The 17,677-nt window shown below is 40.1% G+C and overlaps 1 protein-coding gene across 4 annotated transcripts in view; it reads right to left on the reverse strand.

Annotated features, from left to right (window-relative positions):
- map2k4a (mitogen-activated protein kinase kinase 4a) overlaps positions 1 to 17,677 on the reverse strand; it is a 176,067-nt gene that overhangs the window by 86,429 nt on the left and 71,961 nt on the right. For all 4 annotated transcript variants that reach the window (XM_072558300.1, XM_072558298.1, XM_072558301.1 and 1 more), the window contains one exon: positions 8,848 to 8,953. In XM_072558300.1, the coding sequence (XP_072414401.1) occupies positions 8,848 to 8,953 (106 nt within the window). The remainder of the gene's footprint in view (positions 1 to 8,847; positions 8,954 to 17,677) is intronic.

The raw sequence follows: 17,677 nt of genomic DNA on the forward strand, positions 1-17,677 counted from the left end.
GAGATTGGCTGAGTTAAAAAAAAGGACTACTCTTCAAGGCAAAAGGATTGCATATAGAATGTTTTGGAGTCTGTTGCTCCAATGCTCTGCAATATGATCAAGTCACTAATCATGCCTGAATATCTCTGGAGTATTACAGACAACTTGCTCATTAAGCACAATCTTGGGATGCTTTTCAATCATTCTTTCCAAAGAAAAAATACGATTCATCAACGAAAGGGCCTGCTTTTCAGAAATGAAAGAGATCAGCAGGGCAGTTGCATCTTAGCAGACTTCCCTTCAATTCAGCTGGTTCAAAGCAGGTTACCCACAGCTGAACCCAATAAAAAAGCTGCACTTGTCCAAGCTAGACCTCAGCATGGGTGTCCAGCAAAGCAAGCGGTCAATACCAGTCAGGTGATTCCTAAAAAGCTTATTTTAATTGACAATTTATGACATTGGAGTTAATAATTTTTTTGTAAAAGAAACCACTCCTGGAATTTCCACAAAAGTTGACATAAAGGCATTTTCCACAATCTTTTAAAACTTGTGTTCTCCAAGTAGGATTAAACTTAAAACATCCCTGCTGTTATCAGCCTTTTGAATGGACCTCTTTAATGTCAATGTTAATCTCGCTCTACATTTTCTCAGCACGTGTAACATTGTATCCTGCACTCTGTTGTTCCGTGACACACTTCTATAGTACGATCTGCCAATAAAACACGTAAGATAACACACTGCCCTCTACCTCGATACAAATGACTGTAATAAAATGAAATCAAACATCTTCACAACTGATTAAAGTTGCCACGTATAGGAAAAGTCCAACTGAAACCAAATGATAGAAACAAATTACTACCGAATTGTTGATTGATCTTTCAACTGAAGAAAGTTCCCCAATCCAACCTTTCTTTAAAAAAAAAGTCAAGTTCAACAATCAAACCTTTTGAAGAGACATGAAGCAAGTTAATACCTGGTAGCAGTCTGCAGTCAGCCTGTTGTAACAACTTTGTTTGTCTACTTAGTTATATATGTCTTCAGCTGTAATTTCACAATATTGCTATACACAAACAGATGGCAAGGCATATGCTTAAAATTCCATAAAACAATAATTCCATAAATAATAAAATAATTTAAGTCCTCAAAATTTCAAGAACAATAAACTTTGAAAAGTGACATTTAGAAAAAAAGAGCGTTTCTGCCATTTGATCAAGGCTGAATTACAAGGATCCCTTCTAGAGGGCAATGTGGAGGGCAGCAGAAAGTGTGATTGACCTTAACATAGTTGAATGTTTGTCACAAGGTGGTTTGCAGACACATTCATGGATGACAGGGGATGGTGCAAGGTAAATGTGTGACATACCATGATAGAAAATCTGCTAGTATAGGAACAAGAGAGTAAAATACAGAAATACGGCAAAACCTATTTCGTAAGCCTTCGGGTTCAGGATATCACCACAGCAAAATGATGAAAATACCACAGAAATTACTAGTCACCAGGATACATGAACATCAACTAGTCACAAAATGACATGACCCTCTCACTAGTATCCTTACATACAGATGAGAAAGGACACCACTTCAACTGGGATAACACATCCGTTATAGGACAAGCCAAACAGAGACATGCACGAGAAATCCTAGAAGCGTGGCATTCCAACCGGAACTCTAACGCACTGAATTAGACCCAATCTACCAGCCCCTGAGAAAAAGAACAGGAAATGACATCACCAACCCAAAGAAACCCAAACATATAAATAGAAAGCAGGAATTATCAACAGTGCTTTGCCTGGAGGCCCACTGAAGGTGTTACCTACTAGGGTGACAAAACGTCTGGAAATGACCCTTCCAGCTCAGCAAGCAAACCTACATCCAGCACCTCAACCTGAGCTACAAATTTTCTCAAAACTCTCAAATTATATTTTAAAACTAATCCACGATTAATCCATGCTAAACTGCCAGACAGTATTGTACACTTTGAAATCAAGTTGTCTTCAAGCCATCTGAGGTCCGTGCCCAGGTGACCATGCAAATCTGCTTCACTTAGAGCAAATCCTATCGGGATATGCATTATTTATTATCATTTAAACATTTCATTTGCCTATTAATGAGTATCATACTGTGCTTATGCTCTAATAGATAGGGATGGTCAGTGGAAGCAACAATTGTGGCAGAAGTATGAATGAATCACCAAAATGTGCTCTGATTTTTCATGAGGAAATCAAGTCAAAATGCCATAACTTTTGGGCACAAATTAAAATTCCAGATTACAAACTAGTTGGAATTTGACCATCTGAAACCAGTCTTCATTCACAGGATAACTGGGGAGGCAATGGCCGAGTAGTACTATCACTTGACTATTAATGCAGAAAAAGGGCAGCAGATCTTTTTTTTTGCTGGAAAAGCTTTTCCAGCAACACATTTTCAGCTCTGATCTCCAGCATCTGCAGTCCTCACTTCCTCTTCTATTAATGCAGAAACCCAGAATAATGCTCTGTGGACCTGTGTTTGAATCCTGCCACAAATGGAGGAATTTGAATTCAATAAAAAATAAAATCTGGAATTCAAAGTCAACTGATGACCATGAAACCATTGTCAACTGTCAGAAAAACCTATCTGGTTGACTAAAGTCATTGAGGGAAGGAAATCTGCCATCCTTACTTGGTCTGGCCTACATGTGACTCCTGAGCCACAGCAATGTGACTGACTTGCAAATGCCATCTGAAATGGCCTAGAAAGGCACTTAGTTGTATCAATTGCTAGAAAGTCACAACAAAGAAATGAAACCTGGCATCAACCATGGAACCAGAAAAGTCAACAGCAAATACACAAACAGCCCTGCTGACCATGCAAAGTCCTTCTTACCATCATCTGGGGGCTAGTGCCGAAATTGGGAGAGCTGTCTCACAGACTAGTCAAGTAACAGCCTGACAGAGACATCTTTATGGAATTATACCTTACAGCGTATACCCTAGACACCACTATTACCATCCATGGATATGTCCTGTCCCACCGGCAGGAGAAAACCTAGCACAAGTGGTGGCACAGTGGAATACAGTCAGGAAGGAGTTGCCCTGGGAGTCCTTGACATAAACTCTTAATTCCATGAAGTCTCATGGCTTCAGGTTAAACACAGACAAAGATACCTCTTACTGGTTACCACGTACCATCCTCCTCCGGCTGATGAATCAGTACTCCTCCATGTTGAACAACACTTGGAGGAAGCACTGGAAGTAGCAAGGGTGGAAAATGAAATCCCCCACCCAGAGTACAATGTCCATCAACAAGAGTGGCTCGGCAGCAGCATTACTGATCAAGCTGGTCAGGTCCTAAAGGATATAACTGCCAGACTGGGTCTGCGGCAGGTGGTGAAGAAACCAACAAGAGGAAAACATAATTGACCTCATCCTTACTAATCTGCTGGCTGCAGAAGGATCTGACCATGACAGTATAGGTAAAAGTGACTACCGCACTGTCCTCGTGGAGACAAAGTCCTGCATTCACATTGAGAATAACCTCCATTGTGTTTTGTGGCACTATCACAGTGCTAAGTGGGACAGATTTCAAACCAATCTAGCAGCTCAAGACAGGGCATCCACGAGGGACTGTGGGCCATTAACAGCAGCAGAACTGTACTCCAGCACAATCTACAACCTCATGACCTGGCTTATCCCCCACTTAACCATTACCATCAAGCCAGGGGATCAACCCTGGTTCAATGGAGTGCACAGGTGGACATGTCAGGAGCAGCATCAGGCATACCTAAAATGAGGTGGCAACCTGGTGAAGCTACCAAACAGGACCACTTGTATGCAGAACTTATGCCCAAAATGTCAATTCTCCTGATCCTTGGATGCTGCATGACTGGCTGTGCTTTTCCAGCACCAGTCTTCGGCTCTGATCTCCAGCAGCTGCGGTATTCACTTTTACCCCAAAGTTTGCATGTTGATATCTACTAAAGCATCCCAAGTACTGCTAAGCTAAAACCAGACAACAGAACAGGCTTACTTCCTTCTCATTCCTTCGTGGGTTCGAGCTTCAAGGACTGGACCAGAATTTCTTGTCCCCACCCCCAATTGCTCACGAGGTGGTGATAGTGAAGTGCCTTCTTGAGTCACTGTAGTCAAGCTGGGGGACCCACAGAGCAATTAGGGAGGAGTTCCAAGACTTCAACCAAACAGTTCAACGTTTGTGTAAAGATTTGTAACGCGGGTGATGGTTGTAGTTGTGGATATGTTCGCCAAGCTGGGAAGTTGGTTTGCAAACATTTCACTCTCTTTCTAAATGAATCACAAGTTTGACTGAGACAACACAACAATAGGAAAAGTCAAACAGAGGACAGCCGGAGAATATTTAGAAATATGGACTCAAATTAGTAAACACATTGACCTAGTGACCTAGACCCAACATACTGACTACTGCAACCACCGGAACTGGCAACCGGAAGCAGCAGGAACAAAATCAAATAAATTCCAACAGACACAGGACAGCAGAGCTTCACAGGAGGCTCCACAACACTGACAATGTCACCTAGAAAGGAGGCAAAACAGTGGAATGGTGACATATTTCCAAGTTAGGATGGCAAGGGGCTTGAAAGATATCTTCCAGATGACGTCCCTCTGTGTGGGTTAAGTGGAATTAAAATGCCCAGTAGCCATGATTAAATGGTGGAGTGGACTTAATGGGCTGAATGGCCTTGCTTCCATCCCTAAGTCTTATGTATCTACTGCCTTTGTCCCTCTAGATGGTAGAGGTTGTGAATTTTATAAGATTTGACAGAGAAGGTTTGGTGAATTTTTGCAGTAAATCTTGTAACTGGTACACACTGTGCATCGTTGGAGGGAATGAATGTCTGTGCATGCAGTGCCAATCAAGCAGACTGCCTTCTCCTGGATGGTGGGGAGTATGGTGTTGGAGAAGCACAGCAGGTCAGGCAACGTCCGAGGAGCAGGAGAATCGACGTTTCAGGCAGAAGCCTGAATGAAGGGCTTATGCCCGAAACGTCAAGTCTCCTTCGCGTTGAATGCTGCCTGACCTGCTGTGCTTTTCCAGCACCACACCCTCAACTCTGATCTCCAGCATCTGCAGTCCTCACTTTCTCCTCCTTGTCCTGGATGGTGTCAGCTTCTTGAGTGTTGTTGGAGCTGCACTCCTCCAGCAAAGAGGGGAGTATTCCATAACACTTCTGCCCTGGAGAGTGGTGAGTTACTGCTGGGCTCCTAGCCTTCGAGCTAGTCTTGTAGCTAAGTATTTACTCAGCTGGTCCAATTCAATTTCTGGTCAATTGTAACTCCCAGGATATTGATAGTGGGGAATTTGGCAATGGCAACGACACAATATCAAAAGGACAATGGCTAGATTCTCCCTTGACAGACATGATCATTGCGTGGCACTTAACAGCACAAATGTTATTTGCCCCTTTGCAGCCTAACCCTGGAGACTGTCCAGGTCTTGTTGCATTTGGACACTACCTGCTTCTACATTTAAAGGAGTCAGAAATTGTGCTCAATGTTATGAAGTGAATACCCCTTGTTTTGACCTTATGATGGAAGGAAGATTGTTGAAGAAGCAGTTAAAGTTGATTTCGCCCAGGATATTATCCCAATGAACTCCTGCTGTGATGTCATCGGGCTGAGATGACTGACCTCTAAAAACCACAACCATCTTCTTCCATGCTTGGTATAACTCCATTGTAATGAAGGTGTAGAACAAAACTGAGTGCAACACAGTTGTTAATAATATCTCTGCTCATAAAATAATTTTTTTTTTTTCAATTAATGTATACTAAAAAGTGACTGTGCTTTTAAACAAAAAATATAAACAGCTCCAAAACATGCCCAACATGAACCTGCACCACTGTCATATTGCTTGTCATGAATATTGCCTTTACCACTGGATGCTGCTCATGTTAGCTATTTTACTCATTCCATTTATACTTTTTTTTCCCCTAATATTACAGCGCAGTACAGGTCCTTCAGCCCTCAATGTTACACCAATCTGTGGAACAAATCTGAAACCTGTCTATTCTGTACTATTCCATTTTCATCCACATGTTTATCCAATGACTATTTACATACCCTTAAAGTTGGCGAGTCTACTGCTGTTGCAGGCAGTGCATCCCACACCCCTACCACTGAGGAAAGAAACCTCTGACATCTGTTTTATATCTATCACCCTTAAATTTAAAGCTTTGTCCCCTTGTGCTAGCCATCACCATCTGAGGAAAAAGGCTCTCACTGTTGACCTTATCTTACGCTCTCATTACCTTATACAAAATGCTATAACCTGATTTGATTGTACCAGCTCCCAGTGCCAAAATCAAACTCGTCAAATTAAGGAGAGTGAGGGGGCAGAGTTGAGAATGGTAGCCATTAAAAAAGAGAAAGTGATACAAAGGCTAAAAGGTCTAAAAATTGATAAAATCTCCTGGACCTGGTGGGCTACAGCCTAGAGTTCTGAGGGAGGTGGCTGAGGAAATAGTGGAGGCATTGGTTGTGATCTTTCAAAAATCACTGGAGTCAGGGAAAATCCCAGATGATTGGAAAATTGCTATTGTAACCCCCTTGTTCAAGAAAGGATCAAGACAAAAGATGGAAAATTATAGGTCGATTAGCCTAACCATGGTTGAGAATCCATCAAGGATGCGATTTATAAATTCTTGGAAGTGCAAGGTCGGATTAGAACAAATCAGCATGCATTTAGTAAGGGGAGGCCGTGCCTGACAAACCTGTTAGAATTCTTTGAAGAGGAAACAAGTAGGTTAGACCAGGGAAACTCTGTAGGTGTTATCTATCTAGACTTCCAAAAGGCCTTTGATAAGGTGCATCACGCGAGGCTGCTGAGTAAGGTAAGGGCCCACTGTGTTTGAGGTGAGCTACTGGTATGGATTGAGGATTGGCTGTCTGACAGAGAGCAGAGAATTGGGAAAAAGGTTCTTTTTCGGAATGGCAGCCTGTGACAAATGGTGTCCCGGGGGGTTCAGTGTTGAAGCTGCAGCTGTTCATTTATTAATGATCTGGATAAAGGGACTGAGAGCATTCTGGCGATGATACGAAGTTAGGTGGACAGGCGAGTAGTACTGAGGTGGTGGGGAGGCTGCAGAAAGATTTAGACAGCTTAGAACAGTGATCCAGGAAATGGCTGATGAAATTCAACGTGAGCAAATAAGAGGTCTTTCATTTTGGAAAAAAGAATACAGGCATGGATTATTTTCTAAATGGTGAGAAATCAATAAAGCCAAAGTACAAAGGGATCTGGGAGTGCTCCTCCAGGATTCTCTAAAGGTTAACTTGCAGGTTGAGAGCGTGATTAAGAAAGCAAATGTAATGTTGTAATTTATTTTGAAGGTTGGAATATAAAAGCAGTGATGTGCTTCTGAGACTTTACAAAGCTCTAGTTAGGCCCCATTTAGAATACTGTGTCCAATTTTGGGCCCCACAGCTCAGGAAGGACATACTGGCACTGGAGTGTGTCCAGAGATTCACATGGATGATCCCTGGAATAGTAAGCCTAACATACGATGAACTGCTAAGGATCCTGGGATTGTATTCATTAGAGTTTAAAAGGTTGAGGGGAGATCAATAGAAACTTACAAGATAATGTATGGCTTAGAAAGGATTGCCGCTGGGAAGCTGTTTCCGTTAGGTGGGGAGCTTAGGACCCATGGGCACAGCCTTAGAATTAGAGGGAGTCAATTTAGAATGGAAATGAGGCGGCATTTTTTCAACCAGAGTGTGGTGGGCCTGTGGAATTCATTGCCATGGAGCGCTGTGGAGGCCAGGATGTTAAAGGTCTTCAAGGCAGAGATTGAGAAATTCTTGATCGTGCAAGGAATTAAGGGCTACGGGGAGACTGCAGGTAAGTGGAGTTGAAATGCCCATCAGCCATGATTAAATGGAGGAGTGGACTTGATGGGCCGAATGGCCTTACTTCCACTCCTATGTATTATGGTCAGCTCAAATTCTTGTCAAGAAAACTGAAGGTGTTTCAGATATGTTCTACAGATCAGTACCTTTGTAATACATGAAACCAATTTCCTTTCTTTAGCCCTTAATTTTGTTTTTAAAACTTCTAATCATGATCATGAGTTTAGGGCCCATGACTACCCTCAACATGACCTGAAGCTCAAAAACAAATATACTTCAATTAGGATGGACTGCCTGCTTCCTCAGAACCATTTGTAAGCTCTACTGAATACATATCAACTAACTTAAGCTTTACTTCTGACCTAATGGTTGCAGTGAAGCACCAAACCTTTTGGAGCAAAAGTAGTACTGTCTCATTTAAAAAAAAAGGACATGAGTTAGATATAGCTTGGGCTTAGTCTTAACAATTCTCACATTTGGACTCACATGAAGCAAACAAGCTTTTTGGCTTCAGATTAGCATCCTGTTCCAGGGAAAACAAACAAGCTACAAAAACAAAAATATTATGAAAAAATAAATAATTCCTGGATTCAAGGGCATTTAGCATAACAACATGGCATAAGTGTAAGTGTAGAGTTAGTAGAATCTACAACCAATCTTCAAAGTATTTTTATAAAATGAGGTAGCATTCTGTTAATGGGATTTGAGGTCTGGTGGAACACAAGTCCAACTATAAACATATCGCTCCATGAGCCAACAGAACTAATCAAACACAGCACCAAGTAAAACACAAGGAACACGTAACCAATGGGAGCAATAATTCTCAGGCTGCAGTATGGATCACTCTTGCTGGTTAGAAAAACAATATAAGAGATCATTAACAGGTTCATCTTTTGTGCAGGTTACAAAATAATTGAAAAACATTGCTCCAGGATTTCCCAGATGCATGTGTCACCAATCTTACTGGATGCTTTAATTTGTATAACTAGAAGACTCCACTCACATGTGTGGGTTCTGAAAGTGAACTCCGCCTGTTGGATTTAGTGGAAGCCTTGCTGTTGTCTTGATGGCTGGGTTTGCAAAATTCAACTTCAATGCTTTGCGTTTAACTGTTTAAAAGAAAAAGAGAAACAAGAGAACAGAAAAGATAATGTTAATATCATACATTCACTCGGTCAGAGATACAATACCTTTGTTCAACAACTTGGAAAGCTAATAACAATTTGAATACAAACATGGGCAGGCCTCAAATGTAATCTCATTTGTGAAAAGTCTAAGAACTTGCAAGTTCACTTTGAGGTCTTTAAAACTGGAAGGAAACTGCATCATGGCACCAAGCAAAGAGTACATGAATTAAATTCATTTGTACTATAACAGACACAGCCAACTACTTTTCCCCCATTTTCCATTAAACAAGGCTGTGTACGGTTTTCTTTGCAAATTATCACCAATTAAGAGTTTTTCCATAAAGCAAACAAATATTTTAAGTTTACAAAAGGGATGCAAGTCATTTTTTAAAAATCTCACTTACAATACCAACTGGCTAGTTTTATGCCACAGGGACAAATTTCCATCAATTCCATAATTCACTTAGAGTTTTAACGATACATGATTGTATAATAAAAGCTAACTACACCAGTTTAATTTTTCAATCCTATAATTAACACAAGTATTTGTTGCAAATATTAGGTGGTGCATCAACGGACAGAAAATAAGGGCAAAATTTAAATGCCTATCAACACAACTTTGCTTGACCGCTGTCTTTTATGACAAATGTCAACAATTACCTCATGACAGACTGTGTGGGGGCTTCTGAGATTTCAAACAACATCACACTATACTTTTCAAGATAACAATAAAGCAGCAAAAGCTGCTGAAAAACAACTGAACACAACTACTTTATCATTCAACAGCAAATCTCCTTCCAGCGGAGATTGCCAGATAGTGAACAATTAAGAATTGGATTTCCAGCTGAACTTTCTCTTCCCTGAGTTAGGCACACAGATTGACTATGGCATTAACTCTATTACCTCACCTGAATCTACTTAACTGTTCGCGGATTAGGAAATGAATTGGGAAGTTTCTGATATGGCTTATTTTCTCAAAGCAAGTTTGTGAAGGATAAAACAGTCAACAGAAAATTTTGATTGGCATAGGGAAATTAGGCTGATTTCAAATGAATTAACATGAAGATATTTGTCTGCATATCAAATGTAGTGTTATGTTTATACAGACATGTATGTTTCCACTTTAAGGAACATTTTTTTTGCCGTTTGATAAGCAACACCTGCACTACACTGACATTTTAATTCCATCATTTCAAATCAACCAAACAAGAAATACTGGATTTGTCACTGAACTAACTGCACAGCAACATCAAATGTTCAAGATTTTGCCTGTATTCCAGTGAACTGGCAAAACTAGGATTTCATTTATTCATTCAAACTGCGTAGGTGTCACCAGTAATGTTAGCATTTAATGCCTCCCCAAGTGTCCTCAAGATACTGGTCAGGAGCAGCTTTGTTGAGGGGCAGCAATTTAAGTAATTTTTCCTCTGTGGCAATTCAACTGAATGGCTTGCTACGCCATCTCAATTTGCAGCTTTGCTAAGACAACTAAGGATGGATAATAAAAGCTGACCTTGCCAGCAATACAATCATAATCTTGTGGCATATTTTACTGGCTGATAGAAAATTTCATTCCCTAAAAGGTCACAAATGAATCAGGTATGTTTTAAATTACAATGTGGTAGTTACTTGGAGACTGTTGACTTTAAGATCTAGAAAATAATTAAAGAATATAAATTCATTATTTCCTACAGTAAGATTTGAGCTCACATCTCCCGACAATTATTCTAGACTTCTGAATTACTAGTCCAGTAATTTAACCAACACACTGCCACACCCATAATTATAACATAAGCACTGCCATTACATTATGGGGCTACACACCCAATTTACTGCAGTCATCTATTAATAACTACTAGTATTTTTACCTTCAATGTCAGAACACTGAGCTGAAGCTAAACACAAACTCTTAATTTATCTGTGGCTACACAAAACTGAAACATACAGAATGCCAAGGTGACAAAACAAATGAGTGCACATTGCAAAAAAAGGTTGCATTTCCAAATTGCACAGAAAATATCAGTTTCAATGAAATTACTTCATAGCTAAGTACTTTTTTCTCCAACCAAAAAAAATCTATATTTTGTAAACTTGAATTATAAAACCAACACCAATCACTTGGGCTTTGCTTTCACTAAAAGGAAAGGCAAGTCTAACAAGTGTACATTTTATTCAAAACACTCATTTCCTATTGCTCTTACAAAAGAACAATTCTATAATTAGAAAAACAACAGTTCTCAGCTACTGGAAAACATGCCCAATCAAGCCTTGATTCCTTCCTAGGTTGGGCCAAAGCATCATTAAATCTTCTTAAGCAGCTCTATTGTAAAGTGGGGTGACAACTTCAGATCAGTCTGTGAGCCATCATCCATCTAGACTGAAAAAACAAAATCTGGAAGTGCTGGCAATCTGAAATAAAAGCAAAACATTCTGGAGAAACTCCGTAACGTCTGTTGAGAGAGAAAGAATGTTAACACTTAGAGTCCAGTATGACTATTCAAGGAAGAACCAGGTTAACTCAAGTAGTAAAACCACTGATTGGATACTTTATCATAATGTATTGTTCAGCCAGTGAGGTGAAAATAATTTCTATTTTTTCAGCCTCAGCACACTGCTCAGGGAGGCAACTTAGTGGTCTCTGAAGGCAGTGGTGAGCAAGTGCCTCCTTACAACACAACGTACAAAAAAGCTTAATTAAGGTGTATGCCCTGCCTCAAGATGACAAGCCATTTTTCAGGAGTGACAACTAAACAGCCAAATCATGGGGTTGAAGGGAGAGGGGGGAGAAACTATGCGGAATCTGATCCCACTCCTCCTATCATGCAGTGCATGTCAAGGGAGAATCTCAAGCTACAAACTGTGGTCACTGCAGTCTGATATGCTAAAGTTCAGCAAATACTTTTATATTGGATTAAACAATGTGAAGCCCACAGACAACACAGGCTCCAACACCTTCTGTTCTCTAGCATGCAGGTTTTAGATGACCATAGTTTAGATTAGAGTGGTGTTGGAAAAGCACAGGTCAGGCAGCATCCAAAGAGCAGGAAAATCGACATATCGGGCAAATGCCCTTCATCAGGAATGGATCCCGCAGGGGCGTTTGGACAAAATACTAACTCTGGATGTATCAAAGGACATTAGGTCTTTTGAGATCAACAAAATCAAAGGTCAGTGCCTAACCAGCGGAGTTTGACTGTGTGGCAGTGTGTAATGGATTATGAGGAAAGGCACCCTTACCCACAAGCAAAGTGAGAGGGAAGAAACCAGAGATTAGCAGCGCATCTCATTGCTTGCCATGGACTACAAATTGCTAAGGTTATCCCCAATCAAGTAAATGTGATATAGGAATTAATGACCCATTTCAACCAACTCTGCACTATACCGGCAGGAAGGTCACTAAAACTGCTCAGGGATAGGATCACTAACTGCAGGACAGGGAGGTGAACACAGTTGCTTCATCAGCCTGAATCAGGAGAAGATCTTTGGTGGAATACTACAAACCTACATTATGGACACACTTTAACATTGATCGTATGCCCAATTCTGTGGCCAAACACAAATGCTCTACAAAAACATTAGAAACACCAATTCAATGGGTGGGATTTGGCAAGATTTCCACTCAAATCTACAGTCAGCCAGGGTTTTCCTTTCTCCTGTTATGATCCTGTTTTTTTAAAAAACTTTTGCCTTGTCCAATAGGAACGATGCAGGCATAAGAGGGGTGAGAACCCCAGGGAGTGGAGGAATTCAGGTCAAAGCCTCTCTCTAAATGGATGAGATCATCTTCTGCTTGGGTCTGCTGATAATATTAAGACTCAAAGCTTGTGAGAAGATTTGTAGCTCGAGTGCTCGTTGTGGTTCTGTTCGCCGAGCTGGGAATTTGTGTTGCAGACATTTCATCCCCTGTCTAGGTGACATCCTCAGTGCTTGGAAGCCTCCTGTGAAGCGCTTCTGTGATGTTTCCTCCAGCATTTAAATCACTATAAATGCCAGAGGAAGCATCACAGAAGCGCTTCACAGGAGGCTCCCAAGCACTGAGGATGTCACCTAGACAGGGGATGAAATGTCTGCAACACAAATTCCCAGCTCGGCAAACAGAACCACAACAATATAAAGACTAGTGAAGTTTTGCTATTTGTCTGAAAGAGTCATGGGAACCAAAATAAATCATGGAAAAACTAAGACCACGTTCTCTAATCTACTCACTATGAGGTCAGGCTACCTCATGATGCTTATTAAAAGCCTCAGAGCATGCAGCTACAGCAGAACAGAAATTGTGCACAAGTGATGCACTCACTCCATAGCAGCTAAATACCTCAGTCAGATGAGAAGTGCTGTGGTTGATCCATGTGACACTGGTCTTTCCATAACCTGCAGCTGCACTCCACAAGCTACAAAGCCATTTTCCACTTGAATTGGAGATCAAAAATGGACCATTTCCATGGAAATACAACATACCAACCTCGAGGTACAGAGGGTAAAAATGTTCCAACATCACACTCATTCAATTTTGAGAGCAACTGGATCAAGCTGTGTATAGATCCTCAGTATGAAAAACTAAGCATCATGACAGGCCAAGGTACAACTTGCCCCAAGTGTTATAAAGGATTTATTTGGTTCTGCGGTAGTGTAAACATTTGCTTGGTCTGTGACATACCATCAGTCTCATAAAAAGTTTTTTTTCTGTACAAAATGACCAGAAGTCCATCAAACAGTAGCCTGCATGTAATGTTCTCATGGTCACTTGGGAACAGGTCCTGTCAAATGATTCCTAAGTAGACTGTCACCATCATTTTGAAGCATGCATCATTCCTAGAAGTTCCAAAATGCATTTTGGCTGGTGGTGAGGACAGCCCACATTTGATCTGTTTGCACATCTGGAATTGCACTCACTTGTCCCCATAGTGCTTGAGGAACTGGAGATGGAATAAGACCACGATTCATATCTGTCCAGAATGAGTCCTTGCAAAGAAGAACTGGAAGGGGATTCTATCATGGTTAATACTGAGCAGCTTTGTGATGTAGGACTGTGTTAAAGGCTGTTCTAGAGACACACATGAAGATAATCAACTATTGCAGGAGAACCATCAACTTGGCGAAAGACACTTTTGTACTTCCCAAAATGTGCAGACCTTCAAGTAAAGAATTATCCATCACAGAGGGTCACAGATTGGTATAGTGCAAGGTAGAAGGCTGACAGACATGTTAAAGCTTGGGACAGCTGTCCCTAGGCACAATGAGAAAGGCTACTGCTTAAAACCTTTCAACCATAGTATCGTAAGTCATTTAAAATTGGATAAAATCCCTCAGGCTAGATATTTGACATATTATGATTATTGTAGCAGTTTCCCAGTGTGCAATGGCTCCAGGTGTTATTCTCCAGCCAGCTCCATATTGCTGGTGCAAGTGTGGGGGACCTAAAACTGCTTCACAGATGAAGAGAGTGGCCAGCACTGCAGAGAATAGGACCTGAACATACAGCCCTCTTGGTAACAGGGGAAATGTGCTGCTTTTTAATCAATAATGCAGAATTACTTTGAGGAAAACTCAGTTGTGACACAAGACAAGGTGAAAAAAGCTTAGAGAATAATGATAGACAATGATTTGACAGAGGACTCGCATGAGGGTTTAAGATCTACCATAGTTCAGGCATGCTGATGGCTCTGGCTCACAGAACATCCTTAATTGTTATGGGGAATAGCCATAAGGGAACCTTTCTTTTGCAATCTCTAATAAGACCAAGCAGTTTATTCCAGAACATAGGTTTGGGTGAACTGAATAAATAAAAAGTCCAAACAAGCCAAAGATCCATAAATTCAAATATTATAGGGCATGTTCATCATTGCATGACATACATCTTTATCAAGGATACAAAGGTAGTGGTCTTGTACAAAGGGCCCTCGGCCTACACCAATACTCCAAGACAAAATTCCCACACACCAGGAAGATATGAACACTGGGAAAAGCAAAAAAAACGTGAAGTGGTTAATTGCTTCTCTGCAAATATTTAATGATAATTCTTTGTTAGTAAGATTACAATATAAAATATAAAACTGATGTAGGGATCAACGCCCTTCTTTGCTCTGTAAGGTATAGATTAAAATCACACAAATAGCATTCTCATTAAATTACTTGCTGAGGGAATAGCTCGAGGGGTGCTCCAAGATTCAGTGGATTAGAAGTTACTGAAATCGAGCTATTAACTCAACAGTGAGATAAGTTGTATTACTGCAGGCAGAATATAGTTAAATATCCTCAATTAATACAAAATGTTTCATACTCTATTCAGCTTGCTTTCAAAACCCTCCAAAAGCACTTATAAAGATTTGGCTAGAATTCAAAAAATGTTGGAAGAAAAGCAATAGATCCAATTTTCACCAAAGTGGAATCAAAATGCCACGCAAAAAAAAATTAGGTTTCTGTATTTTCCTTGTAAAATGACAGCCAAGTAACGGCAGCCAGTTTAAACTAAACTTTCAAAGACAATTTTCAAATCATACATCACTTTACAGTACCAAACAGACCATCAAATCTGACTTGGGGAAGGGAGAATTGTTTCAAAATGAGAAACATTCATCCTCTGCGGTCACGTAATTTATCTTTTGCACTCCCTAGTTTCTATACAGATCATCTCATCTCTTTATAATGATTACTGGCAAGACTGTTCATTGAATCCTGCCCATGTACAGAAGATGCCTTCAAGGAAGGATTCAGATTACCACCACATTAATAAAGATTTTACAGGGTTTTTTAAAAAATAAAAGCCCTTAACAGGAACTTCTAGATTTTTAAAATACAGAAAGATTTGCTGTTTAAAACTTGAAGACATTAGTTAAAACTCTGAATTGGAATCCTACAATTTTATGTTTTTTCCTGAAAGGATCATGTTAAATGAAGATTTCCTTAAAGAATCTTCTATAACACTCATTGAGGTACAAAAACAACCCAGTCAAATTGAGCAAAAAAAACCAGATTGACTTAATTTAAGGAAATATTTGAGTAGTTGTTGAACTGGGATCTTTAATAAAGGATTATAATGTCCCATCAGGCAAAGAAAAAAACTTACTGAACACAGGAACTAGGAGCAGCAGCAAGCAATTCAGCCCCTTGAACTTGCTCCACTCAATACTATCATGGCTGTCTGAATCTCAGCCTCAACTCCACAACCCTGCTTCCCATAACCTTTTAACCCATTATTAATTAAAGATCTGCCTATCTCCTCAAATTTATTCAATGTCCTGGCATCCACCACTCTGGAATTTCACAGATTTACAACCCTTTGAAAGGAGTAATTCCTCATTTCTGTTTTAAATCTGCCACCACTATCCTATAATTATAACTTATGTTCATTCCTGATTGCCCCAAAGAGGCAAAATGTTTGCTCTACTTCCATCTTGTCAATTCTATTTAGCATTTCAACGTGCTCTCCTCTCATCCTTCTATTGCTTGCACAGGCCTAAATGGACAATCTCACCTCAGACAAGCCTTTCATTTCTGGAGTTCATCTAGGTGAACCTTCTCTGAACTGCCTCCAGTGCAATTACATCTTTCAAGTGAGGAGACAAAACTGTACACAGTACTCTAGATGCAGTCTCACCAGTGCCTTGTACAATTGCAACAACCCTTCCTGAGTTATTCTCCATTCCTTTAGCAACAAATGCCAAACTTCCATTGGTCTTTTTTGTTACTTCCTGAACCTGCATTCTAGCTTTATGACACACAGGGAACATTAGTTCCCTTGAAATATTTTGAAGATGCTCTTCATCTCACACTTATCCATGTTAAACTCCATCTGCCCAAATTTGGCCCATTCACCTAACCTCGGCATATCCTTTTCTTTTAATATACTACTTAATTACTTGTCTGTCCATGTATTTTAATGTCATCTACAAATTTGGCTATAGTATACTGTATCCCTGCATCCAAGTAATTAAAATAGATTTTAAATGGTTGAGGCTCAAGGAACAAACTAGTGGTACCCCACTAATTACACCTTGCCAACGCCCCCTCAAAAATAAAAGACATGTTTATCCTGACTCTCTACTTTCTGTTGGTTAGCCAATCCCCTATCCAAGCTAATATATTACCCTTAATCTAATGTGATCTTACCTTATGTATTAACTTTTTGTGTGGCTCCTTATCAAATGCCTTCTGCAAGTCCAGAAAAACTACATTTACAGTACCCCCATTAAACATTCTGCTTCTTAAATTTTAGAGGAACACTGGCAAATTAGTCAAATACAATTTACCAGTCATAAAATCATGCTGACTCTGATGGATTGCATTTTGACTTTCTGAATGTCCCATTACTACTTCCTTAACAATGTGAATTTAGTGCCATCCAACAGATGTTGTTTAGTTTCCTTTCTGCATACCTGCCTTTTGAATGAGGGCATTACAGCATTACAAACAATGGATTCACTAATCGCCACTGCCACACTAGCATTTAGGCCATTAGACCTGGAGACTTGCCTGCCTTCAATCCCATTAGCTTGCTCAGTATCTTTTCCCCACTGTTTTTAAGTGTTTTAAGTTCTTCACTTCCTATAATTTCTGCATCACCTATTGGATGGTTTCAATATCCTCTGCCGTGAAAATTGAGGCAAAGACAATTGGACAATTTCAGTAAGATTCAAACTGTCAGAAGACTTGAGGAAATAATCATTGAAATTACACAAATGAAACAATGCTCAGAAACAAGCAGAG

Source organism: Chiloscyllium punctatum, chromosome 39, assembly GCF_047496795.1.
Source record: "Chiloscyllium punctatum isolate Juve2018m chromosome 39, sChiPun1.3, whole genome shotgun sequence".
NCBI classification, from domain to species: domain Eukaryota; kingdom Metazoa; phylum Chordata; class Chondrichthyes; order Orectolobiformes; family Hemiscylliidae; genus Chiloscyllium; species Chiloscyllium punctatum.